The sequence below is a fragment of the Frankliniella occidentalis genome, unplaced genomic scaffold, assembly GCF_000697945.3.
Source record: "Frankliniella occidentalis isolate FOCC.00 unplaced genomic scaffold, Focc_3.1 Scaffold102, whole genome shotgun sequence".
In the NCBI taxonomy this organism is placed as follows: Eukaryota; Metazoa; Arthropoda; class Insecta; order Thysanoptera; family Thripidae; genus Frankliniella; species Frankliniella occidentalis.
Window position 1 is genome coordinate 162,028 of NW_026267231.1, and position 26,678 is coordinate 188,705.

The following is a 26,678-nucleotide window of genomic DNA, read 5'->3' on the forward strand; positions in this document are numbered from 1 at the left end:
TCTCTCTCTCTCTCTCTCACACACACACACACACACACACACATACACGCACACGACCCCCTCTCCATGATAGCGGCAGCGCGCATTCAACCCATCCGTCCCACAGGGAAATGTGCATCCCATAAAAGTAATCGAAAACATGTCTCACGCATATATCGGGTGAAAAGGCGGCGGCTCGGCTCGGCTCTGCTCGGCTCTGCTCGGCTCGGCTCTGCTCGGCTCTGCTCGGCGCGGCTTGGCTCATGTCACCGCGTAACATCTGCCTCTCTCCATTCCACGGCTTTTACTTGACCAGGCCCCCAGCTGACCATTATTCGACCATCTGGAACTGCCCTAGAAAAGAAAGAGATATATCCACTTTTTTTTAAAGAAGGTGTTTGAAACTGTATATATTTTTGCGCGTTTCTATCTTATCTTTTCGGTGGAGAACAAACGCCTCTGGACTCCCACGCCACACGGGCCCACGCACCGCACCCGCACCGCGCCCGCACCGCGCGTAGACTGTGTGAGAGCCTGCCGCTTTTTTTCTGCCCTTCTCCAACACCCCCCATCGCACGATAACGTTTGCCGCACTCCTGCCCACCCACCCACACGTTTCCCCCTCTATTTTTCGCCTGCAAAGTAATTAATAATGCATTTTGCGCAAAACGCTTCTGGTGGCTGGAGCGCCTGTGCGGGTAGGCCGTCCCGCCACGCACGGCAGCGCCACGGGACTGCCTACCCTGCGCCTGCACGCCACCCGCGCTCTGTAACATTGACTCCCACACGGAGCGCGTTGGACTTGTAAATAAAATAAAAACTAAACAAAAATCGACAGTAATACTGCCTCTCATACCTGCCTACTGCGCAACTCAATTGAATGCAACGGTGCAAAATAGTATCTTTTTGTTTTGGTATATTTACTCTCAAATTCCCGTTCCGTGAGGGCGTTGACTTGTACGAGGGCAGATGATTGCTGGTCGACGACCCTCACGTCCGTACACTAGTTGAGCTAGGATGGCAAAAAAATATTGCTCGAATATTTAATAGGCAGTTAAATAGTGGCGGCGAGCCGAAACTGCCAAAGGGACGACACTGCTGTGTCCCCGCCCCTTTTTCTCTCATTCTGCGCCGCCAAACTGCCCGCGAATTGCCGCCATCGCTCGACGCTGTCTGGACGCGGTCCAGCTGAGTCTCGGATTTATTTCTCGTTTACTAGCAATTTTTCTTGTCGTGGGCTGAGGCGGCTGCTGCGGTCCCGGTACCGCTGCTCGAGTATGGGTCCCTAACTGGTTTATTAGGGGGTGAGGGACCTGAGCGTTCTCGAGGGAAATACTGGACAGGCGTGTGGGATATTTTCCCTGTACATCCGAGGCTGATGGTGGCATGCAAATTCGTGCCCAGTGTAAGAAAAGGGAAATTCGAGGAATTCCTCGAATTTTAAAATTTTAATTTCACAGTACTTTTAAATATTCTACCCGACAAGTAAAGTTTACTTGACTTTTATCTGATTATTCACGGGGGTGGCCCATGCAGATGATGTTGCGGAGCGTCGCTGCTCTACACTGCACCCGACGACGACCTTGAGCCTCGCGCCGGGCCGGTGTGCTCATCGCTGACAAAAGGTGGGGCGACATAGACTGCCCCCAAGGCCATTCGAAGCCGCAGCAGTGCGTCGCATCGGTGTTCTCGCATCACACACACACACCTGCTTGGCCACCCTTCCAAAAAATAATAATATTGAGTCCGGTTTAAAACACGCTCAAATTAAAGTGTAACAGTCGCACAAACAGTACCACTGCTCTTCTGGGGAGAAATGGAGGAAGACGGCGGCTCGCAAAATGGAGTGTCTGCCAGGGGCAGGCTATGATGACACCGCTATAACTCTCTCTCTCGTCCATAAACAACATTATTGCCTCGAAAACAGAGGCGTGAAATGGCAGGCGATCATCGGTCGCGTCTGAGGCGCCATCGTGCGCCGCCATCGGGTCACTATGGGGACGCAACAGCGTGAAATATTCAAGATGGTCATCGAGTCATATTACACCGGGGTGCTCCTGATTTACTGCATCTCTCTCGCTTTGCTGCAGGAGCTCGTATTTTTTTACAACGCCTCGAGCGTCTACGTTTCTGACTTTTGGTTAGCAGGCAAGAGTGCATCTCGGGCCGACAGGCCGACAGTTTATTCACACGTCACAAACAGCCCCCGCCCATCTGCCTGCCGGTCTGGCCGCCTGTCTTTCCTGTCCGACGGTCTGTCCGATGGTCTGTCCGCCTGTCCGTCGCGGCCCGCGTGCAGCAAACGGCGCACTTAATGACGTGTTTATCTCCTATCCCTGACCCTCCCCACACGGCGTCCCGCACGTACGATAAGACAGTGGGAAAGGCTCACAACTTTAAAAAAGATAGTTTTTTTTTAATATTATATTTTTGTTTGTTAAGGGACAGTACCATCTTGCCATTTCCTGGGCAGCAGGCCTCGTCTTGTGTGTTGACTGTTGTATTGGTTTGTTTCTGTGTGAAAGATTTAGGTGCGAGTTTGGCTTTCATGGTTTCATTATTAAAATATTTTATTCGAAATTTGCGTCGGCTCGACGCAAAGAGAGGCCCTGCTGGCCGGCTGCCTGGGACTGTACACTTACACTGCGGCACAATAGGCTGGGGCTGGTCTAGTGGATTGTTTTCCCGGTTTGGAGAGCCTGGCCGTGCAGGCAGGCAGGCCGGCGGGCGGGCGGGCTAGCCGGCAATCCCAAGGGCTCTTACTGTGGCCCACACTCTCTGACATTGTTGTGCGAAACAATCGGCGCTGCTGCCAGGCGCGGTGGTAGGGGGAGGCTCGTCTGCGCACAACTGGCCTGGTCTGCGGCCATGTTGGCGCGCAGTACAGTGTAGGACACTAGGAAAATAGTTCTCATGCCCCTTAACAGAGTGAGCGGAAATGCCGAATTTTTTGATGACTTTTACACTTTTGTCGGTTTAAAAGTGGAAAAGATTCCTCCAGAGTTACATGCGGGAACTTCTGTATTTTTATCGAACCTCTTTGTATGTAAAACTTTACCTCCATCAGTCTTGCGATTGAAAAGTGTATGTTATGTTACACGTATCTTTCCTGTGCTAAGTATGTTTGTTTGGTTCTGTTCCAGCCGCGTGGCCGAGCGGAGACCCCCAACAGAATACGTCTTTATCGTCTGCTGAGGTAGGAGCTGCTACGGCCCTTTTAGTGCCAAATAATCGTAAGCTTTTGAGAAGGCAGCGGGAACGGAATAGCGAGAGGGAAGAGGGGAGGAGAAGGGGAGAAAGGGGGAAACCGAGTGGAGAGAAAGAGTGAAAGGGGATCAACGTCACAAAAAGGCTCCCTCCACACGACTGTTGCAGTTTCAAGAACACACTGACAAAAACTATAGATTCAAAGTTGAGTTTCTCCAAACGGTTCTGATGATTTTTTTGTAATGTCAGTATTGCTATGACATGAATGTTTTACTTTAAAACAGCACACACACAACCTAAAACAACAATGGGGATCAGACAAATTGCTTTGATATGGAGAGTATTTAGTAGCAAACAAGTATACATTGAAGACAACTACACTGTCGGCGGTGCACCTGAGCTAGACGCGTGCCACTGCCAGACAGCACTTAACCCACGCACATCACAGGGGCCATCGGAGCAGCGATCATGAAGCCATTAACTTTTATACGCACGCCGTTACAGCCAGATTATGACTTGTGCGCTTCTTACCAGTGTGCATTATGTATTTGCTGCCGTGACTGTACCATTCATTCAAACGTCCCCACGGCAGTTGCTGGTTCTGGCATCGCTTACTGGCGCGCTGTGCTGTGTTGGATGAATAAAGTCAGTTTCTAGCACAATTCATTTCAGTAAGGGGCCAAGTTTCTTTCGAGATGCTTCTGGACACTAAATATTTTTTCACATTGTATCGTCTACGAAATGAGTGCAATTGGTTTGAACCAGCCTGAATGAAGCCGAGTAGCTCAAGGTCAAGGCAGCCATCGCCCGCTGCACACCTGTTATCATGACGTCAGGAAGGAAATAATCGTAAAGCCATTTTGGAGGCAATCTCGGGCTCGTTACGTGTGACGCCATCACGAGGGGTAGGTCGGGGGTCCAAGTATATATAAACATTTAGGAAGTCTATTGAGGGGTTTAATGGTGTGTTGTGGTCCCGTGCCGCTGTAGCCGCTTTAGCACTCGATTCATTGTTGGCTCTTTTACACCGCTCGGCCGTTTTGTGGGCGATTACCGCTTGTTAGTCACCGTTTAATTTATATTGCGCGTCTATCGCCCGTGTGTTAAGTGGCGCTAACACGATGGCACTACTATGGACTCGAGTGTGTGCTACCAGCTTTTTCACACGTCTGTATTCACGGCTGCTGTCTCACACCCTTTATCCCCCTCTCTCTCGCCACAAAGTAGTAGCTGGAATTGCACTCCCAATGATAGAGTGACAATCTCAAAAATCTGAAATCGATACACTTTTTTTCAGTTGAAAGGAAAGCACCCAATAAAACACTGACAAACTAAGTTTGCAACTGCCTAACACCTGGAAGTGTGAACTGCAAGTTAAATACTTGCAGGTGTTCAACTCTAAAGGTGCACAATTGCAAGTGTTCAACTCGGTAGCTATGCACCAGCAAGTTTGCAACCTCGTGTGCAGCTCCTCTGTTGAGCACTCCCCACACAATGAGCGTCCAATCTAAGGAAGTATTCAACCGACGAGTTGCACACTTGCAAGTGCTCAGCTACCGACTTGAAAACTTGTAAGTGTACACCCACGAGGTCGAACACTTGCAGGTTTTCAACTTGGAGTTCCACACTTACAAGTGTCAAGCAGTTGCGCCCGTGGTTTATCAGTGAAGAGAGGGGACGTTCGATGAGGGTTTTGGCTACATTGCTGGTCTTCTGTGATACCACCTGAATTCAACATAGTACTACAAACAAAAGTCCTTTCGGATAGTACCATCAAACTCCTAACTCCTGTCGTACTACCGTAATAAAAAGGAATACTCTGTACACTAAAAGTAAGACTAAAAGCCCTCATTCGTTGCGTTGGCCGCCATCTTGTACACCGTCACGGCGCCGGCCCCACTTGCCGTGCTCCCAATCGCCTCGCCGGAGATTGTTTGTATTTTGGCGATTCCGTCGGAACGGCGCGGCGCGTTTGATGGACGCACCTGATTCCCCTCCCAAAGAGGCGCTGGTCCGTCTCGCCCCTGCAGCGCCGCCCCGGGCCCGAGGGAGATGGACGATAGCGCCGTATCAGCGATGAAACGCCGGACAATTGGTAACCCGTAAAGCTGATACTCCTGATGGAGCCGGAGGAGCCGGGGCGACGCTCAAGGGGAGGACGCTTGGACCGACGCCGAGGCGGCGACGAAGCGACGCCGGGCTCCGATACATTTACGACGGGGACCTGCGCCAATCCGAGGGAATTGCCCGGCGATCAGGTGACTCAACTGATATTCTCACGACTAGTAACTTAATATCGCACAGACTCGGCGTCGTAAATAACTTTGGCACTGTCATGGCCGAGCGCGCGAAAAATGAACCGCATTGCGCGCTTGCCTTCTTCTGCATCGCCGAGAGGCGGGAATCCGAGTCTAGGCGCGTATATTTATTATTCCTTTCAGACAGCGCGTCTTGCAAAGCGAACTCGGGGCCCTTGATTATACGCCGTCCCCCTCCCCTTCTCTTCCTCTCGCACCGCGTGAAATATGAACTGAGCCGAAGGTGCACCGTGCGCTTGGGCGTGAAGGAGTGGAAACCCGCCGTGCGCTGCTGTCCGTGCGCGTGCGCGCGCATGTGCGTGTGTGCGTGCAATGCGCCCCAGCTCGGCTCGCACCATCACTGTTTCTATTTTATCGTCTTGCATATAAATAATGTATGAATGGACTGTGTGCTGCCCGCGCTGGACACACGCAGAGTGCGCGATGCACACGCACCCCACGTGCAGCCCGCCACAAATCACACGGAAAACTAAATCCGAATCTCCAAAGTGATAAAAATTCTTTCAGGACCATCTGATCGAAACACGCGCTCACGCGTAAGGAGGACGAGGAAATTGAAAAGAGGGGCACAGAGACATAGACATAGGCTGCATGTATTTTCCTGCGTTTGAGGGATAGTTTTCCAACTTCGCTCCTAAAACCCTATGGGACAAAATAGCATTCCTCTCTCTCTCTCTCTCTCTCTCTATCTATCTCTTCATAAATTCAATTCAATTCAATTCTTCCCCCCCCCACAACCGACAATTTTGAAATACTTTTGGAAAGAGGGTATACCCCACATCCGCGCCGCCGCCACTCCACGGGTCTCCATGCCACCCGCTGGGGGTAGTCAAGAGCTCGACAAATAATATGTAAAGCCTCGTATAAATATGATACGTTCCCCTCCTCCTTTCCATATTACAGTGTTTCACATCTGCCGCACCAATCCGGCCCTTCCCTTTATATATATATATACACACACAGCCCCGTCCCTCCGCCCCGCTGGAATGTTGGCTCTCCCGCTGGGGCTCAGCGGTACAGGTGGAGCGGTGGGGGGATGTGCTGGTGGTGGTTGTAGTTGTGTTGCGCAGGAGAATTTCATTAACGTGGACCTAAACCAAACCACGTGGAATGGGCTACCTGTTGTAGGGGTTCGCTTGGAGCTGTGCTCTGTCGTTAAACTGACATAACTTTGGCACAAGCTCGGTTTTGTTATACAAAGTTTATTAATTTTCTGGCCTTGTGTTGCGCCCCCGAATTTGAAGGAGCGGTTATGTTTTTTTCTTATTTTTTCTCCTTTTTACTTACTTGGTTATTATTTATTACATTGCAGAGGTGCCCATTTTCATTGGCCAAATGTTCTGAGACCCAAGTATTAATAAGAAAAACCTTTCAATATTTTTAAACCAACTTGAAAACCAGAACTGTTCAGCTGCTGATAGTGCTAAAAAAGGGTTCTTTATGGGGCACCAACGTGCCTTGCCTCTCTACTCAGCGGAGGCCAGACAGTCCAACAACTCTTTGCACGCGAAAAAGAAAAGGAGAAAAAGAGAACGTGGGCTTGGCTTTGAAATTTATTTATTTCGTGATATTTCACGCAAGTTTATTTCCACGTCGCGTGAGGTTGAACTGGACAGCAGGCCCCGGCGGGGGCCACCGCTGGTTTTGAGTTTTTTTTCCTCCCGGCAACATAATCATTTGCCATTCATTTTGCCGGCTCACTTCTCGTGGTCACCCGTCGTAAAACTAGCCAATTTATTACACTGTATCGTTTTTACGGGAAAATATGCAGAAAAACCACGCCTTCTGCCCCCACGTACATGGGGGTTGTCAAGGGGGAGTGGTTACCTTTGCATAACATTTCTTTAGATTCTAAGGTTTAGTAATGGAATAATAATTCGCTTGATAGCCCTTCACTGCAATGCGATCCCGTTAATGACATATTGGGTCTTCTTAAAGCAAGAAAAATCCCAATCATCCAAATAAAAAGCATTAGCATACGCTGTAATCCAGTTCACGAGTTTTTCGCGGGCTAAAGCACACATACGAGGGCGCCGTCAGGTCGTACATTTATTTCCTTGCCGTGCGGATGGCCATTTCCACGGGACAGCAAGAAAACCTCCCCTTGGCTTTATACAAAATGCATTATTTTATTGGCCGTCGAGAACGCACACCGCCCGGCATCGGGGCGCTAGCGGCGTCATGGCTGATTCTTATAACGAAGTAATTTAGATGGAAAAATATGTGTGGAGGCAGACGGGGCGGCCACTCCGGCCAGCCAGTCACAAGCGGTCGGACCGAGACCAGACCAGATCGCCGCGTCGGACCGGTCTCCTGACCGGCTCACCGACTCGGCTCGGCTCGGCGCCGGTTCGCCATCTTTCTTTAATCGCATGTCTCGGCGTTTATCGTATTCCCTCTGCTCGGCCGCTATTAGTATATTCCACACCAGCCTGACTAATTAATTGAGAAATGTACGCCCCTCTCGCTCGCTCGCGCGCATGCTCTTGTGAGCCTCCCCCTCTCTCACTCGCTCCCTTTGGGGCGGTTCAGGCAGTTCTCAGTCATTCCTTAGCCACGCAATAATGTTGTGTGAAGATCCTCATCAGTTACTTCTTCTCCTTCTTCCTTTTTGGGGTGGTCGACCGATGACCGCGCAAGGAACAAGCCCTATCCTCCCATTCATTAATAGATTAATTATTAACATTGACCTGACACTGTCAATGTACTAGTACATTATTGAACTCGTTATTGCCTCCGTATGTATATGCTATGTACTACTTTAATCTGGCAGTAATAAATGTTTCTAAAACTGGTATCCGTTTGACTTGCTCCTTAGACAGCTCTGTAAGCATTCTTTAGTCGCGATAACCTGGAGACACTTGCCTCTTTTTCTCATCGTGCTAGAGAAAGATTTATCGGAATTTAGAACTTGTGTTGCTAGCGACTACGTGGCGGCCAGGCCGAGGCGGCGGCAGCAAGGGGAGTGGTGGCAGCAGTGCGCATGTCCGCTCTCTCCCCTCCCATCCTTGCTCCTCTCCCCCTCCCCCTCTTCTTCTCGGCTTCTTTTCCGTATCTCTGCGGGCGCGCAGCCAACATGGCTGGACGAAGTGGAGGGGCAAGGTGGGAGCGAGGGGAGGGGAGGGGGAGCCGGCTTTGCGTCTTGTGGAGAAGGAGAGGAGGGGAGGGGGCGATCCAGCCCAAGCCGCAGGCTTACCAACGGCCACGGGATACCTTATCGACCGGCCCAAAGGCTTGCGCACTTTGAATCTAGACAGGGAAGAGAGAAAGAGAGAGAGAGAGAGAGAGAGAGAGAGAGAGAGAGAGAGAGAGAGAGATCGGTAGTCAGAAAGAGGCTCTGTGAGGGGGTGGGGTGAGCCAGGGGGTCTCCGATGAGCCCGATGTAGAAGATCGGGCACAGTGGGGTGGTGGTGGGGGAGAGGGGGCGTGCCCGGCTGTCCTCCTATCTGAGTTATGGTCAAGTCGGCGGACCTGCTGTAGCCTCAACTCCTGCCCCCTTCCTCCTCTCACCTCCTCTTTCTTTCTCTCCTCTCTAACGCCCGGTAAAGGGACAGCGGCCGCAGTAGAAATACGATCCGAATCCAATTGGAAAACCCTTGCGTAGAAATATCTTATGTCTACTTCTGTTTTGACACGGTGCAATTCTTGCTATTTCCCTCACTAGTTGTTTACTTATTTTCTGTTCAGAAAATATGGTAAATGTTTTTTTAGACAGTCCCTTGTGGTCTGTCTCTACCCGAAGGTAAAAGTTGCCAGTTTTGATAAAGATAGCCGATTAACGTTCCAGTTATGATAAGCCGATTGACGATGAAAATATAGATTCTCTGTTGGGGCGGGCGTTTTCTCCGTGGTGTCCGTGGTGTCCGTGGCGTCCGTTCTGTTCGTCCCCGGTAGCAGTCCGCTGTCATCGCCCTGGTTGTGTTATAAACATAGCGCCCTTATCCCTTGCTTCGCGCCGGGCCATGGTGGGCCAGCCGACCCCCACTCGAGCCTCTTGAGGCAAGCTGCGTTGCGCCCCGCACCCCAGCCCCTACCCACGTAGAGCTCAAGCGGCACCGGGCGCCACATGGCCCGTCCACTTGACAAGTCATCCCCAGTCTCAAATTTTGAAGTTGAACCACAGCGCTCTGAAATATGAAATGTGCTTGTTTTCGCGCGCGTAGAAATTACGAATCCATCAAAATTTGAATGGTGATTCTAGCATAATTTGCTGATTTTCGTTGTTTTTGATATTAACCACAGCTATCCGTAACATGAAAAAGCGCTCCTGGGTAAGATGAAAGTACCCCGTTTTGATAAAGGTTGCCGTTGTCGGATATTGCCGATTAACGTTCCGGTTTTGATGAGAAGATTTTCTGTCTTATTTTGATGCCTTATTGAATTTAAAAATACAAGCCTTAGCGCCTGTATATTTTGAACTTGCTTTTGGAGCCGGACTGTCTCGTTACCGGCCGGTAGGCCAGTTTTTTTTTTTAATGTAGATTTTCTTTGTCACCGGAGGATATCTGTTAAATCGAACTTAATTTGGGGAACACGCTCCTAATCGATAAATGTATGTGCGAGACCTGAATTTTGCAGCTGCTTCAGAGTTGTTGTTCTGCTGGTGGTTGGTGTTGTTGTTGCTTGTCCGCGACTTCATTGGGCGGGCCGGAGGGGGCGGTTTGTGGCTACTCGTAGAGCCTCCGTGCTTATAAGCCCGCTCGTCAAAAAGTCTAATTAAAAAATGCGCGGGATGCGCGCGAGCTGCGCGTAAAAAGGGGTGGGCTGTGAAATGCAGAGGAACCTCCCAGTCAGCCCAGCCCCGCCCCCGCCTGCGCCGTATAACTTTGTTATTAGAGGTGGTTGTGGTTCTTGTTCCCGCTATGTACCGCCCCCCGCCGAGTAATTAGCCGCAAAGCTAGCGAAAAAAACCGCAAACATAACCGATCGCAAACCACAAGAAATGAGCAAATTATAATCGCATCGTATCTGCTGCCTTCAGAGGCTGGAGTCAAATCAAACACAAGCTGGTATCGTGCATAATACTATTCCCAAATTTCTATAACAGATATAATTGTGGTTTTAGTATAGTATAAATATGTCGATACAACACGAATTTTCGAGGACTGTGTAGTACATAGGTTGCGACAGAACATCCTTGAAACATCCTGTGGTCCCTACCCTACAGCTCGTCTCCTCTCCCACCCTCCACCTCCCCTCTTCCTAAGTTACCCCTTCCTCTGATAGGAGACAGCGCAAGTCGTCCTGATTGGGGAGCTCTTTTTACTGTTTTCCTTTGTCCACCGCGTACACACAGTCACACAGCGACACACACACACACACGCACAGAGAGAGAGAGAGTGAGTGAGAGAGAGAGAGAGAGAGAGACCCAGGGGGTGGCGGCTGTTTCTCAGGTGGGGCCGACTACAGCCAGCCGGCCCTTGTGAAGTACTATCGGGCGGCAGGCCGGCGGGCCGTGGTGGCGACAGCCAAGCCTTAATTATTGGGGCCGAGGGGCGACACATTAAAACCCGTTCGTGTTCCTGCCCCGGGTGAGTGAGTGAGTGAGTGAGTGAAGGAGGAAGTGAGTGAGGGAGAGGGAGAGAGTGAGTGAGTGACTTAGTGAGTGAGTGAACAAGAGGGGATGATCAGTGCGTGAGCGGTTGTCTATGTACACAGCTGCGTAGTCGTTGACCAGTTTCTTTTTCCAATAACTCAGGAAAAACTAAAATAGAAAAGTTAGAAGTCTGTTATATCAAAATTATTCGGGAACTAGGCCAAATAGTTATGAAGCAACGAAAGACCTCTGAAATACTGTCCTACACGACGAATGGGATTACTTTGATTGCGACAAACATACATTTTTCGAAGCCGAAATACAGGGCAAGGACAAGCGCGAGAAGCGAATTCTCGGAGACCGCGCTCCACACACGCACACCCTTACACACGCACGCACACACACACATAGCTAGTGTAATTTTCCGAGCCTTACGATGATCATCCAGAACCGGAGACAAGGTCTCGGCTGGAAACGCTGTTTGTTCCGCAGAAAACGAATTCGGCCTGGTCATCGGTTTTGCCGTCGGAATAAGTGGGTTCGAGTTGCATTGTTATTGCGATGGCTGCTCTCTTGCCCAGTCTGGGTAATGACGGGGATGTGCCCCACGGCGGGCGTGTCTAGCGGCCGGTGTCGGCTCCTGGTTCCGGAGTGCCCCTCGGGCAAACGCTTTTAATGCCATAGGCCTGCGTGTATTATTATCATTACAATTCCTCGTTGCATTCTCGTTCAGCTTATCCTTCCAGTATTCTTATTATTTATGAGAAATATCGTATTCATATTATTATTTTAAAGCATCTTCAGGAGATTTTTTAACAGAGCACTGCTTTTAAGCCCCCCCCCCCCCCCCCTCTTCCCGTCGCCACGTTTTTCCCTGAACGCTGTCGTGTTCTTCCCCTGCCTCCTATATTTTCGAGAGCAGAGCAGGAAACTCGGAACATGCCAAGCTGTGCTGCTCATATCTGGAGTCGATGAGAGACGAACTGGTTTCATTACGGGCCCGTCGCTTTGCCGCCGCCAGCCGGATAAGGAATGCACAGCCAAAATTTTTGTTTTCTACTTCAAAAAATTTAAATGTTACTAAATGTTTTCATGATTTCTTCAAAGACTAATTGATTATTAGTCAGCTTTTACCAAGAGTTGCTCGAAACACTCAAAAGGAAATCTACAAAATTTCTAGCAGAAACAAAATAGGCAAAAAAAAAGGGATCTGGTGATTGTACTTGGACCTTCAAATGGGTTTTGTATTTATGTTCACTGGTAAAAAAAAGGTGGAAAATCCAAACCTTTATCAACAAATAGAAGCGCGTGACACACAATTACTTAAAAATGCGTGCCAAAACGTTACCCACAAAAAAGTGTTTTGCAGCCATGTGGTATTCTCAGAAAATTGTGTGTCTAACCGTAAAAAGTTTTTACTTGCCCGACATTGAAGAGTGTGTGACATGACTTGCATAAACCCTTTTACATGTGACATTACATCACGCACCTCTACGTGTTTAAGTGTCACACACTTCTACAAAGAAGGCGTACTTACTTAATCGTTGCAATCCTGTGGCGATGATGATGTTCTCAGAGTTGGTTTGGCTTAGTCGTCCCTTGAAATCGCGTCATGTCGCTGCACGCTGCGATACCCTCGTTTCGTCTCCGCATTTACAGCCGTTAGCCGAACAACTAGCTAATGTAGCAACCCTTTTCGACCGTCAAAATTGTTATTTTTAAAATCTGCTCCCACGGACTCTATCAGGGTTGCACAGCACACGAGACAGCAGCTCCGCACCGCTTGGACTTCGAGACACAACTAACTAAACGCACTGCGGTGCGGGTGGAATCTGCCTCGTCTGTTCTATTTGGCTGCCCGTCCCTTTGGTGACCTTGCCCGGAGCACATATCCTACCGCACCCTCCTGCGCTCATCCCCGGCCGGGTCAAGCCCGCTGAGGGATGACCTTGCGCGTACAATGGCAGCCAGGCGCAGTCAGGTCGCTACCGCCGGGCCTGCATACATTGACTCCCAGCATCATGGAAATGGGCAGCACAGCGCGACCTTGGGAGAATGGTCGGCTGGCGACCCGGCTGGCTGGGCGTCGTCTGGGGCTCCTGTTGCAACGGATGCAGGTGGGGGGATCCGGTGATCCTTACTCCCGAGGACACACGTCGAAAAAGAAGACGACTTCTTGTACCGTCTGACTCAGCCTGCGTGAAAAACCGGTAAGTCGGCCCTGCCTTCCGCCTAACCGTCCTATCGACCGGAGAGAAACAAAAACCAAAACCAACCACTTCTGGAGGGCGAATAGGGAATGCACCCAGCTCTAAAGACGAAGTGGTCTGATGCTCTGAGAAATCAAAGTGGTCCCATTAAATAGTTTAAGGAGTGTGCAAATGTTAATAAAATAAGTTCTATAGCAAACTGATCAAACACGGTTATTGTACACTTGCAATGTTCGTATTCAACAAGATATGACAAATTGTTCCCCCATTTTAAAATCTTTTGAACGGTTCTTTGGCAGACTGGTTGTTCTAAGGTATGTGAAGTAGATATTGCGCTGGAGTTTTAACTCCCGAACCGAAGTGTGGCGCAAAGTGTGGCAAACAGAAGATACAAGTGTGCACTGTTAGAAATATTTTGTGATTTCCCAACTTTTTCACGATACGAAGCAATTGTGAAATCACAACACTTCTTTGTAGTCAAAAAAAGTGCATTTTGCTGTCTTACTGGGAAATAATTGTGAACCAATAGTAATAATTTGTGAAGTTATCAATTTTTGACAACGAAGAAGAGTAGTGATTTCACAAAGAGTTGTGGCAACTTTTTTCACAGCTCGTATAAAAGTGATGAGATATGGTTTTGGATTATCACTGTCTTTGAGCGACGGTCGCCATTCAGGTAAAGAAATGTTCCGAAGTCATCACTCAAATAGAGTGACGAAAGCAATCGTCGCTCTTCCAAGAGAAACGAAATTTAAAGCAACGAGTCGCTCGCTCAAGAGACTCATGCATTTGCACTGTTTTAAAGTTGCACGGTTACTTGATTTTCCCGGAGGCGAGCACGGAGCACACCGCGCTATGTATTTTTCTATCCTTGCAGCACGATGAGTTGGAGAACAAGGGAGGACCATCCCCTGATCACCCTCCTTGTGTTTCAAACGGGAGATGAATAAATTTATATTTAAGGCGGCCGAGACGTCGTAAAACCGCCGCCATCGTTGCTGCTTATTTACATTTTTTCACCCCCTCTTCACAACTTTGAGCTGCAATTACGATGACATTGTGTTCAAGCCCGAGCGCATCTCCAGTCTCCACCTATCCCCTCTTCCTTTTTCATTTCGACAGTGGAACCCACCCTCCACCAAGCAAAGCATACTCTGAGTGGGGGAACTTCTGCGTGCAATAGGTGCACCATTGTGCATGTGTTCGAATTCTATTTAAAAGTACTCGAAAGGTATCCAAAGAAGTTATTTTGTTCTGGAAAATGTGGCAAAATTGGCTCAGTCGCGTGCTAGAGACAAGTGCGTGGTCGGCTTTAAAGAGTTCTGTTTTGACAGAGCGTGAGCTGCGTTCAAAAATACAGCGGGCTCCGGCATCTGCTTCTGTTCCGTTGCCCCGTTGTGTCGGGCCGTTTCAGACGCTGAGGCGGCGGCCATCCTTACAAAGTTGCGGCGCGCGGTCAGATGAATAGGTCTCCCCTGGAGCAATTGATTACAACTTTTATGACTCTTATTGGGTTTTCTTTGGCAGGGGGTTGGGGAGCTGGAGATAGATTGGTGGAGGGAGGGACGGGGAGAGTGTGTGTCGTGGGAGTAGAAAAGGCTATAAGGCGGGTGACATGAGAGTCAGTATTTTCAGGTTTTCACAGATTCAACATTTTAGAACATTTCTTTTTTTTTTAATCTATCAAATTTAATCAAAACCGTACACGACGAATACCGCACTTGAAGCGCATTCGTATTTGGGGAACGTAATATATTTCCAATGATCGAAATAAAAGTAAGACTGTGTAGTAGATTTCTAATTCTGGTGGGTCGGCACGCACGCGGTGGGTCTCAGCAGCGGGGTGCATGCTGCCAGGTGGGGCTGACGCCAGTGAAATACAGCCCTGAGCGACCCCCTTCTCCCCCCTCTCCCTGCTGTCCCTCTCTCTCCCTCCCGTTCCTTTCCCTCAGTCTCTCCCTGCATCGTGTCTCTGTGTCCCATTCCCGCCGCCGTCCGACATTTGGAACAGGACACCAGACCAGTCAAGCGGAAGTCGGGAAAAATCCGTCCACAAACAGAAAAAAAAAACTAAAAATGGACGACAATTTTAAAACGACTTTATCGTGGGCTCGCTCGGAGCCCCTGTGCATAGGCCACCATCTCCATTCTCGTGCGTGGCGGGCTGGCCTACCCTGCCACCCTGCAGGGGCTCTCGCTCGGTCTGACCGTATCCATTTGTTTCTCCTGTGTTTGGTCGCATTATTTTGCCGGGGTGTATTAATAAATTTTCCACGGGACGTTGTGCGTCTGTATGTGTGTGTATGGAGAGAGGGAGAGAGAGAGAGAGAGATGAGTTGGGGCAGGGAGTGGCAAAAGAGGAGCTCCTCGTATATTACTCGTGCAGACGAGGGGTGCGGCTACCGTGTGCGTGCACATCACAACCTACACTGCGGGTAGTGGTTGAGTAATTTGCGAACAATATTTTTAAGAGACCCAAAGGAAGGAAATGAAGACATGAAGCACGGACTGTTTTGAACAGTATTAAACGAATAAAAATATTTAGGAGGAGGAGGGGGGAGTCGGAAGCATTAATGCAACTTTACACAGAGTACGAGAGTACTAGTCTGATGTCTCCTCGTGTCCCTCCCCCTGTACACGACCGAGAAGGCGGCCAGCAGGCTTGATTTCTTTTCGGTCCAACGGTATCATTTTCAATTTGCCGCCATCGCTGGCCTGTACGATGCCCCCCACTCTCCCCGTGCTGGCCGGTTCTATCGTCGTCCTGTCCACTTCACCCGGCTTAACCCCCTCCCCTCTACCCCTCCCCCTCCAGCCCTTTCATGCTCGGCGCAGCCAATGCTGGTAATCGATAATTCTCTCCTAACGGCTGTAGGTCGTTGCTCGATGGCCAGGCAGGGTTCTGCTGCTCGTGGTAGTTGCTTTCTTCAACTTGCTGTGCCTTTTTCCCCTTCTAACCAACAGACATTGAGTGGTCGTGGGAAAACAATTAAGTATCATGCGCGTGCGAGAACAGAATCACTTTTAATTTTAAAAAATCGCTTAAGATCCATTTTGGAAGCTGGAAAAATTATGTGTATAAAGCTACGTTTAACAACTGGTAGAAAACTGGAGGAAAAAAGTTGTCAAGCTCCAACAGTATTTATGTTATTTTTCTGCCTCGTGCCTCCTTCCTCCCCTCCCACCCACTCAGCGCCGGCGCCCCACGACCCAACCATCTTGGAATTGCACGGCTCACTTCCTAGAATTTATGGATTTTCTTGCTGGTCTCCTTTTCTCTCTTCCGCTTCTTCTTCTTCCCCGTCTTCTTCCCATTCTTCTTCTTCTTCTTCTTCTTCTTCTTCTTCTTCTTCTTCTTCTTCTTCTTCTTCTTCTGTCCCCTGCACGCCTCTTGTTCTTCTCCCTTCTGTCGACGTAATTTTATGTTGAACATAAATCAGCATTACTGCCAGATCTTTTATGTTGGACCCTGATGGGACGTTTGTTGGAAACCTCTGATCGCTCCTGACCTCAACTTGTCCTCACCCCCTCATCTTGCCCTTCCTAGAGATATCCTTGCGCCTCCTCCCTCCTTTTTACTCCCCTCTCGCTTTCCACCTGTCTCTTGTCCTCTTTCTTCGTGCAATTTATAGTATTTTTTGCGATAAATCGGTTACTTTCTCCCCGTCGCCGCGCCATTACGAAAGATAACTTTCTCGTATTTAGCTCTGATGTCGAGGAGCGTCCAGGCAAACCACCAAGATAAGACTCACGCGAGCACACGTGCTTTTGTTTAATTATCAAGTAAAGTTATTGTTCATTACTTTGGCGACCATAACGTTTTCCTTTGAAAATTGATCTAGTCAGTCCGCCGTTTGCAATAATTGACGTAACTATTCAACGCAGCATGCGCGTTCTGAGGACCATGGTCGCAAATGACTGCTGACCGCCTGTCTTAATCCTGCTCCTGGGGACGTTCGAACTCTTCACCAACTCTCAGCGGCACTTTTGCAAATGCTTATTAGCTCTTTGCTTCCTAGTATACTGCAAAGGCTCTCGTTACATATAGAAGAAAGATTTCTTGTTTCAAGTAAACTTTGAAAGAAAAGTGGCCACAGGTTTTTTTTCTTGACACAAGACGATTTTTTCATGAGTTACAGCACTTAAACAAAATTGTTCTCAGGTCAAAATTTACCTAAAGTGAGAAAACATTTCTCTCTCCGGCAGCACGCTTGCCAACCACCACGACATAGTGCTCCCCGCCATTGAAGCCATGTCTCCGGCCTGTCTGTTGCAGTTCCGCGATGGAGAGTCTGCCGCCGAGCTGAGCGCTGAGCGCTTCGCTGAGCGCCACACGGTGAGTCGCTAATGAGCAGCGTTTAGGCGCCCGCACTTACCATTGGGACGCGCAAATATTTGCTGAGTGACTTAACGAGAGCCACGAGCCCTGCTGACCGAAGCAGCCGGAAGAGGGCAAAAAAAGAGGGTAAAGCGGACAAGGGAGTGAGAGAGTGGAGAGGGGTGTATCCACGTAGCAGGTGAAAGAGAGAGCAAGCGGCCCACTCTAGCGAGGAAACGGTCGTCTTGTAAAACGAAATTGCGATTACAAAAAGTGTTATTTTTACTGTTTCCTAAGGGAAAAAAGGGAGAGGCGGAGTCATAAAAGTGCAACGCGACCTGCCGCAAGCTAAAGCAAGACATTACGGGGATTGTGGGTCGTTTGCTGAATGACACGTTTGCCGGGTGGCGTTGCGGCGTGGACTGGCGTAGTCTGGCGGCGTGCGCCCGTGCGCGCCCCAAACTCTACCACAGATTATTGGTGGTTGAGAGAGAGGGAGAGAGAGGCGGCAGACGGGCACGTGCTAGAAAGGTGACCACTTTCAAGATTATTTCGAACTATTCAAAGAAAACCTTTTTGGAAAACTCGAAACATATTTTCGGTACAAGTTTTTTCGAACCAAACATCGTCATTCTTCGTTCTGTCTGAACAACCGTTGTAAAATGTCGCTCACTTGAGCAGTTCGCGGAGAGCGAGCCAGCCGCAGAGAGGGGTCTTTGAACCCTGAACTCTTTGGCGGGTGGGAAGTGTCGGACGAGATCAGGAACTCGGGCCTGGCATTCAGCGGCGTATGGTATCCTCGTAGGCGTGCCCCTGCGTGTGTGTATGTGTGTGTGTGTGTGTGTGTGAGAGAGAGAGAGAGAGAGAGAGAGAGAGAGAGAGAGAGCGTGTTCGTTTTGAACGTTCTGCGTGGGCTATTCATAAGCGTGTTGGGCCCCCCGCCCCTCCTGTGCTGGCCACGCCGCCCGTCCGCCATTTTGAATTCCTGTGCTGGCCGCCCCTGACGCTGCCTCGCGCCGCTGTGTCTTTTTCTCCGTGCGCGCCCCGCCTTCTGCTCCAGCCGCTGCTGCCCGCTGCACTCCAGCTCGCCCTTTTGCAAAGCCCGCCGACGCATTTCACGGTAGCCCATGTTGGAGAAAAAAGTAAATAAGTTTATTGTAGAAAAGTTTTGACCGCCAAAACCATCTTAGCCGTACAGCAACAATATAGTTTATGGGAAAAGACCTGTAAAAATCAACAAAAGACAAAGTTCAGGAAATTCTTTGATCTCTCATTTGCAAAGTGAATGCCGTCGAGATAGATCAAAAATTCGAAAAGTTTCTGCTTGAACTGCCGAAAATGTATCGTTATGCCTGCGGATTTGGATAGGCTGCTAAAGAGTTTGAATGTATTTTCATCGTGCAAACGGTGTGCAGTATCCTAGCCGTATGTTTTGAACTATCGCATTGTCTCTATAGACCGAAAGTAACCTATACGTGCCTAGGCGTTAACCAGTAAGATTTTCGACATCTCTATCACGAGGTACCTAAACCCATAGCAAAGAACCCACACTTTAACAGATTTGAAAAAAAAATGAACTGTTAGATTTGTTTAAGCACTTTTATTTTTTCACACCAAAACAATCGCAACACCCTAACGCTGTCCATCGATCGCGTTCTGGAACGTTTTTTTTTCTCTTTTGAGGGTGAATGGGTATGTAGTGGGTCTAATGGGGCTTCATCTCATTAAAACGCAATCCGAGCGAGGCGCGACACGCTGCAGTGCAGGTAGCCGTTTTGTTTATGCAGTGTGGTGTGTGTGGGCCCCAGGGGGGCGTAGGGGGCTCGGAGAGGGGAAAGGGGGAGGGGAAGGGGTTGGTTTACTGCGCGGACCAGAGGGAACAACGCCCATGCCGCCAGGACCGACCGAGCTGGCAGCACACACCGTCTTGGACAGCGCGAGAGCCAAAAAAAAGTTAGAGCAGGCAAAAGGCTCCGCCGAAGGACAACGGCGTCATTGAATAGGGGACACGCGTGAGTCGGGCTGAGGATCGCCACAGCGAGCAGACAAGAAGACTCGTCCTTGAACGGGGCTCTGGAACTCGGCCCACCCATTCTCTCCATCGAGTCTTTCAATTTCTGTCTTAGATGACTCCGGAGTTTGGCCGAAGATTCTAATATACTCTAATTTTCACTGTAAAGGGTAAATGGTAAAAGTCATTCATACTTTGACTAGAAAATTTACGCTTCGTGTACTTTAAATAACGCTCTGTTGACTTTTGGGAAGTTATAGAAATCCTTGAAGAGTTTCTGATCCGCGTCACGGTGTCCGCACGGCGATATGAAGTCGACAAGTCAGTCGGCGGCGGCAGCGAGTTGCCTGCAAACAAAGCAGCGGTCTGGTGCCTCTGGTGCGGTGGCATGAGTGTTGAAGCGTGACTTGAGGTCTCCTCGGCCGGCGGCCGGGGCTCCACCTCCTGGGAGCGGGCAGCGCGGCCGCACACACGCGCCGGCCGGACCCGAGCAAAAACGAGCAGAGCGGCTTTCCCAGAAAGGCGGGCATACTCACCCAGACTCAAGGACGCGCCCTCCGAATGCCTTCTGATTTTAATCCTATTTCTGTCTAATGGTGACCCTCTGAGATAAGAGATGAACAATCAAGTGGCAAGTAGTCACGAACTACTTCAGCAAAATTGTCAAACCTCGTTGTGTTCAAAAGCGTTGAAAAACCAATTGTGGGTTTGTTGTCGACGTTTCTAAAACTAAACTTCAAAAAAGTAATAGAAACCAAATTGAAATGTTAAAAATTTCTCACGCCACTTGTTTTTGCTGACGCCGTTGCCGTTTCCATCGTGGGCCCACACTGCTTATATTCTGAACCGATTGGGCCCTACGGGGTGAGCGGGTCGACTCCCGACTCCCTGATCGCCATTCATTGGATCATAAAAGGCTGAGCACTTTCTTGCTGCTTGGAGATGGTTAAAGGGGACGGTAGGGGCCTCCGAGGCCACGGCCAGCTCGGCACAGTGGGGCAGACGACGAGGAGAGGATGCTCCGATCTTCAAGGAGCTTGGGGTGGTCGCCGAGTGATCTTTGTGCCTGAGAAGGAACCTGCTGTTGGTCGAAATAGTTGGTCCTCAAGACGTTTCATCCCCTCCCTCGCAGTCTTTTCCCTTCCTCGAGAGTCCTCTGCGATCGCAGGGCGCGTTTAGGGGCGCCTGGAGTTTATAGGCGTTATAGGGGCCGGGTCCCCAGTGGACGTGCTGCCCCCAAGGTCCAGCAAGGTCACAAGCGACTAGAGCACAGTTTCAAAAAAAAAAAAAAAAACTGTAGCTACGACATACCGGGGGCAAGGGAAGGAACACAGTTAAAAAAATATTGTCAAATTATCACACTCTTTGTAATGACCAGTTTGTTAAAACACAACATCATTCGTTTTTATTAGCACGTGTCAAAATTCCTTCTATTTTGCCCGTAGTGGTCCATAGTAATGATTTCCTACTTTTCACCATGTTGTAACACCACAACAAAACCATTGTAAATTTTGGTAGCAAGATGAATCGTTACAGAACGAACAAGTTTGTTTTATTACAAATTTTTGGTGCAGGCGGAGGTAAATAACCACTGTTTTGGAATGAAAATTTGTTTTAGAAAACTTTGTGAATGTTGTTGGATTATAACAGGTGTTGTTTTTTAACAATATTTGTTTGCTATCAAACTTTACATCAAATCTGTTGTAAATTTACAACAAAATTTTTAACCGTGAAACAAATCAACTCCCAACATGCTAACTATGGAGGACATAAATTTGTTCTCTTCGCGCAAGATGTGTAAAATACAAAGTGAGTAACATTCTTAGGTTTATGGGGTCTTTGCCATCATAATGAGTGTCGTACAGGTATAATCTTGTAAGATGAAACTGCAAAATTAAATAATTGTTAAATTTCGAATTCAAGTCGAAAAATTTCACACAAATTTACAACATTATAAACCGACTAAGTTCCTTCAACGAGTAGCAATTTGTATGTTTACGACTGTGTCCGGAAAATTAACGAATTTCTTGGTAAATTTAAGCCTGTCTTTATCCTCCACGCCAATGTACTACTTCAAAATCAAAGTTATTGTACTACAATTTAAATTTTAAAAAGATCGGTTTTACATTGGTCTGCTGAATCTGCGTTACTCATTAAGTTTAGGATACCGGTGGGTGGTTGTCTAAAACATTAGACATGGAGTGTTGGCTTTTCGGGACGATGCCGTCGAGATCCCTTCCCGGCCTCACGATCGATCTGGCGGGGCTGGTCGGCTGCCCCGCCCCCCTCCCTCCGCTCCGCCCTCCCGCGGCCATGCTCCGCCGAGAGCTGTCCGGCGCGGCCACGGGGAGCGCTGGTGTCGCCCGCCGCGCCAGCAGCTTCATCTCTTTGCCGGCGGATGGCACCACTGTCGCGGGACCTTCCCCCTCCTCACGCTCTGCCGGCTCGACTCGCTCACCCCATGGCAGCGCGCCGAGCGTGCGGTGCCGACCGACGATCTATCTATCTATCTATCTATCTATCTATCTATCTATCTATCCATCCATCCATCCTTTAGACTTTTCGTTGGCGGGGTGGGTGTCGGAAAGTCTAGCACGCGAAGACTCCTGTCACGCCACCAGTCGGGGTTTCTCTCCGGGGCCTGTTGGGGTGGGTGTGACGTGGCGGGGCGGGGCTCGGCAGAGCAAGGGGTAGCACGAACGCATGGGGCCACGCCAGCGCCTATGCTATGGCATTGTGTTTGTCATGACTGCTCATGGCAGGCGATGTTTTAGTTTTAGGTCCGGCTGACGAGGAGGAAGGAGTCGAGTTCGGTGGGTTGCCCCCATCATACAGGGGCTTTGTACAGCGAATCGCCTACCTTCTTCATGTCGCGCGAGAGAGGGGGGTTGAATTGCATCCCCCTTCCCCTCTCAAAAAAAAAAAAAACAAACAAAAAAACTCGCCATGGTCATGACACACAGTGAGCCCATTTATCACTTTCTGATTTATTGATTTATTGAAAACTGTTCTCGCGCCGGTTTTGGCACTTGTTTTTTACTTACTTTAAACTATGACTCATTTTACTGTTATAGCCTATTAGTATTTTCTAATCGAGTGTCAATTTTCAGCTTTGCCCGAAACTGAGGATTATGGGGCGAGCTCGTCTTTGTAGCCCGTGTCTTAATTATCGTTGTTTTTTTTCTTTCGCTGTGTAGTCTTGTCACGGCACGCGGGGCGGGTAGTTCAGCCGCTCTCCGAGAGGTGGCGCGGCGCGCAGTGTCGGAACCCTCGGGGCACACATAACCTCTATGACTTACGCACCCGGCCGCTCCCGGCAGTTCTGCGCACTGCTCTCCGTTGGCGCGCTGTCTCCAGTCTGGAGTGAATCGCCTCTCTGAAGCAGCGCCCTCGGAGGCATTTGTGATGCAGTCGTCCTGTCCTGGCCAACCTTGCTGCCACTCCCTCACGAAAAACCTCGGTGCAATTCCTGACGGGAGCGCAGTGTCACACAAACCCGCAGAGCTGCAGGAGAGAGGATTGACAGCATGTGTGGCCGTTACAGGATTCCCTGCCACCGCTCAAGCTTTTAATCCAATAGAGCTGTCTACGCAAAGTATAAACCTTCAATCAGGTTCCTGCCTCGCAGCTGAGCCGGTCCGCCACCGCCCGCCGCCGCCTGCGTCGTCTGCTAGCCCCCGCCGCCGCCTGCCGCACGCAGTTGCCCGCCTCCTCCGTAGATGGCAGCACGCTGGCTGTCGCGCCTGACGCGAGGAGAGCCAGCGTGTGGGTGGCGGATCTGTGTCCGCGTGCCCATCACACCTCGCCTGAAAGGAGAGGCGGTCGAGGACCATCTCAAAGCGCAAACGCGGACACGGACACGCAACACATCTTCGCGCGCGCGCTCTGACACACGCACACACACACACATACTCGATTCACACTCACTCACACACACATACACACACACACACACACACACACACGTTGTAAGGCTCGCGCTTGTGCGGTCGTTAACGGTCTTGACCGTCTATACATCAAAACCACGCGACATAAAAATCGAAGAGAGAGAGAAGCTTGTGCAAGGTGCGCGTGGTCATCGCTATTAATATTATTGCGTCTGGAGCCGGTGGCTGCGCGGTGGCGGTGGCGTACACGGAATGATGAAGATATTAACTCGAAATGGAACCATTATGATAATGTTTACAAGGAGGCATTAAGGCGCAGCGAAGCACCACTTAAATGTCAATAAAGAGTTTCGCTACCGCGCTGCTGTGCTTTCTGCTCATCTGTTGCTAATCGCCGATCTGACCCGCGTGCGCGCATTATCATCATTGTGAGGTGTTATCGAGCCCCATCCCCCCTTCCCCCCTTTTCGCCTACCGCTGCACGAAGGCCAAGTTAGTGAGTGCTTCCGTACGGTCGTGGCTGGCGCTGTCAAACATCCCATGTTCACGTGCGTTTGTCACACCCACATGCTAAAGAAGTTATTTGACACACAAAGTGGGCGAAGATGTAAAAATAACCGTATTTATTGCTCATACTCTTTTTTCATCTTGGTGCGGTTTCCATCACAGTTTATTAGACATGTCTGCACCAAACTTTTGTTTTCATCTGATAAATTATCGTTTTTCAAGTTTTTTCAGAAGTTAAAAAATATAAAAAATAATTCATTTCTCACCCCTTTTTTGACTTCCGGCCACTGACGTTTTTGAGTGGGTAGTTGTTTCCTTCCGGTCCGCGGGCGCAGGCCCTAGCTAGGCCCCAGGCCGGCCGCCGCCCCCTCCGCCTCCGGGGTGCCACGGGGTGGGAGTCAAGATGTGATGTTCGTGACTCGGTTTACTTATGAGGGGAAGCCTTTGTCTTCTAGAGGGGCTTGGTATTTTTTTTTCCTTTTGCCCCTCTCCCTTCGCGCCGTCGCTGTGCCGTGCACGCTGCGCCTGCTAGACACACAGAGAGGGGTTGCATGGCGGCCGAACCAATAGAGCAGCGCGTCGCCATCCAATACGCCCCATAAATGGCCTCTTTTTTTAGCCTCAGTAACTTCTCGTGTTTCTTTTGTACGTAGTAAACACAAAAAATAAATGGAGCGAGGTGTTTGTGTGGTTCTCTACTAAACGTAAAAAGTTTTGGTTTTTTAGCTAAACCAATAATACCTAAATATGGGCAAGCTAATACGTTGATTTACGCTGGTAAAAATTTATTAAATATTGAAAAAATAGGTAAAACTTTAGCTATGCTACGAAACATAATTTTTTCTCGCATTAAATTTAGCTATAATTTAAGCTTTGGAGCTGCATAGCCAAACTGATTAGTTATCCCATACTTAGCTTTTGGCTTTATTCATTCAGCTTATCATTTTTCTGTGTTCTCTCTATGAGCAATGTGTTTCATGCCGACAGAGTACGCGACGGGCACGGCGCCGCTGCGATACGCGCCCCATATCTGGACGCGCAGCGCGACGAGTTTCCGCTCGAACACAGAAAGCTTGCATTCATGGCGCGGCTATAGATGTCGCTTCGTGTTGTTGCTGCCGGGGACTGTTGTCTCTCACTGGTGGCATTAGGGGGATGAATGCGTGTACATGTGGAAGTTGTGTGTGTGTGCGCGCGCATTTTGCCGGATGATGAGATTGCTGGGCGGGAAAATGGCGACGACCCCATAGCAACGCCGGAAACAAGTCCTGCTGCTTGTGTGCGGGGAAGCGCCACAATGCGAACAAATAACACGCACGCCAGATACGCAAACACGCACTCTGTCTCTCTCCCACACACACACACACACACACACACACTATGTCTCTCTCCCTCACACACACACATGGCATAAAAAGGAAGTGTAAGTGTGTGGCGCCCGTGCTGCTGTGGGGGATGCTGGGGCTCAGCTGCGCGTACATCTCTGGACCATTTCCTCTAATTGCATTGTGTGGGGTGGCAAGGGTGGCTGCTGCTCTGTGGAGGTATGGCCGCCGGGGGGTGGGCCCCTCCTGCTCATGCGGAGGGTGGACGTGGAGGGGGCACGCGATACAGTGTCGTACTGTGCACGAACAAGAAGTTTTGAACTGAATTATTTAATATCGGGAAAATAAGTACAAAGTACAAGCTCAAAATGAAAGAAAAGAAGCACAATACTTCTAAAAACAATCACACCAGTAATTGTTTTTTTTCTAGACAAGGTAAGCTTGATTATGTAGGCCTTTTTTCTTTCCTTGGCAAAGAAAAAGTTACCATTTTGGGCGCCTCTTTCCCCTAACACGGCAAATTCCATTTCCCCTCCTTCGACGACTGAGATATCTGCATACAGAGGGGTGGGGTGGCACCCTCCAGGCGGCCCCCCTGCGTCGCTCGGTGATTCCCCTGGAGACGACCCCAGGGGACCGTTGTAGTAACCGGGCAAGGGGAGTGAGGGGGGAGGGGGTAAAAATGTTTTCAATGTCTGCCGGCGGGGGGTGGGAGGTGAAAGGAGAAGGGACTGGGGCGGGGGGAGGAAGGGCATGGCGCTATCATCGGCCCGTTGCCTCCGCACAGCGAGAGGAGAATATTCGCAAGGGCCGAAATAGGATCTCGCGGGGGGCGGGGGGGAACAAGAGGTACAAGGGGAGGGGGTGGTGGTGTGGGGTGAGAGGGTGCGAAAGAAAAAGCATCAGCAGAGAGCAGGGCCCCACCGCGTGACGCTGCTGGGCTGGCTAAGTGGTACGCCTCGTCCCGCCCCACCCCCCCCCCCCCCACCCGTACACGCCCCGCGGCCCAGCCCGGCAGGTGGCCCGCGCGCCCATCGCGACGCGCCGACCGCCCGGCTTAGTCTCGGTGACATTCTCGCGACCACTCCGCGCCTCGCTCCCGCGCTGTGCCCTTCAGGAATAATTCAGGCCGCCTGGTTAGGGATCACGTGGCACAGTCAAAATGCCACGGAGAAGGAAAAGTACAGTCATTCCGCATCAAACATATTTGAAACTAAATAATGAAAAAAGTACAAACAACACATAATTACTCTAATACAAGTGGCTTATCTGATTACGAGTGCAATTTTTTGTCATATTTTAATTAGTTTCTTTGATTAACGTGCAGTATTTTCTTCTACCATAGTCCGTTAGTGTCAATAGTGTACTGCCCCCCCCCCC

At 49.7% G+C, this 26,678-nt stretch overlaps 1 protein-coding gene across 9 annotated transcripts in view; it reads left to right on the forward strand.

Moving 5' to 3' along the window:
- LOC113202765 (splicing factor, proline- and glutamine-rich-like) overlaps positions 1 to 26,678 on the forward strand; it is a 147,547-nt gene that overhangs the window by 69,860 nt on the left and 51,009 nt on the right. For 6 of the 9 annotated variants that reach the window (XM_052269784.1, XM_026417152.2, XM_052269790.1 and 3 more), the window contains 2 exons: positions 3,123 to 3,175; positions 17,527 to 17,586. Coding sequence is in view for 1 of the 9 variants with exons in the window: in XM_026417152.2 (XP_026272937.1) it covers positions 3,123 to 3,175; positions 17,527 to 17,586 (113 nt within the window). In the remaining 8 variants the exon portion in view is untranslated. The remainder of the gene's footprint in view (positions 1 to 3,122; positions 3,176 to 17,526; positions 17,587 to 26,678) is intronic. The other 3 variants (XM_052269785.1, XM_052269791.1, XM_052269788.1) reach the window with 1 other exon arrangement.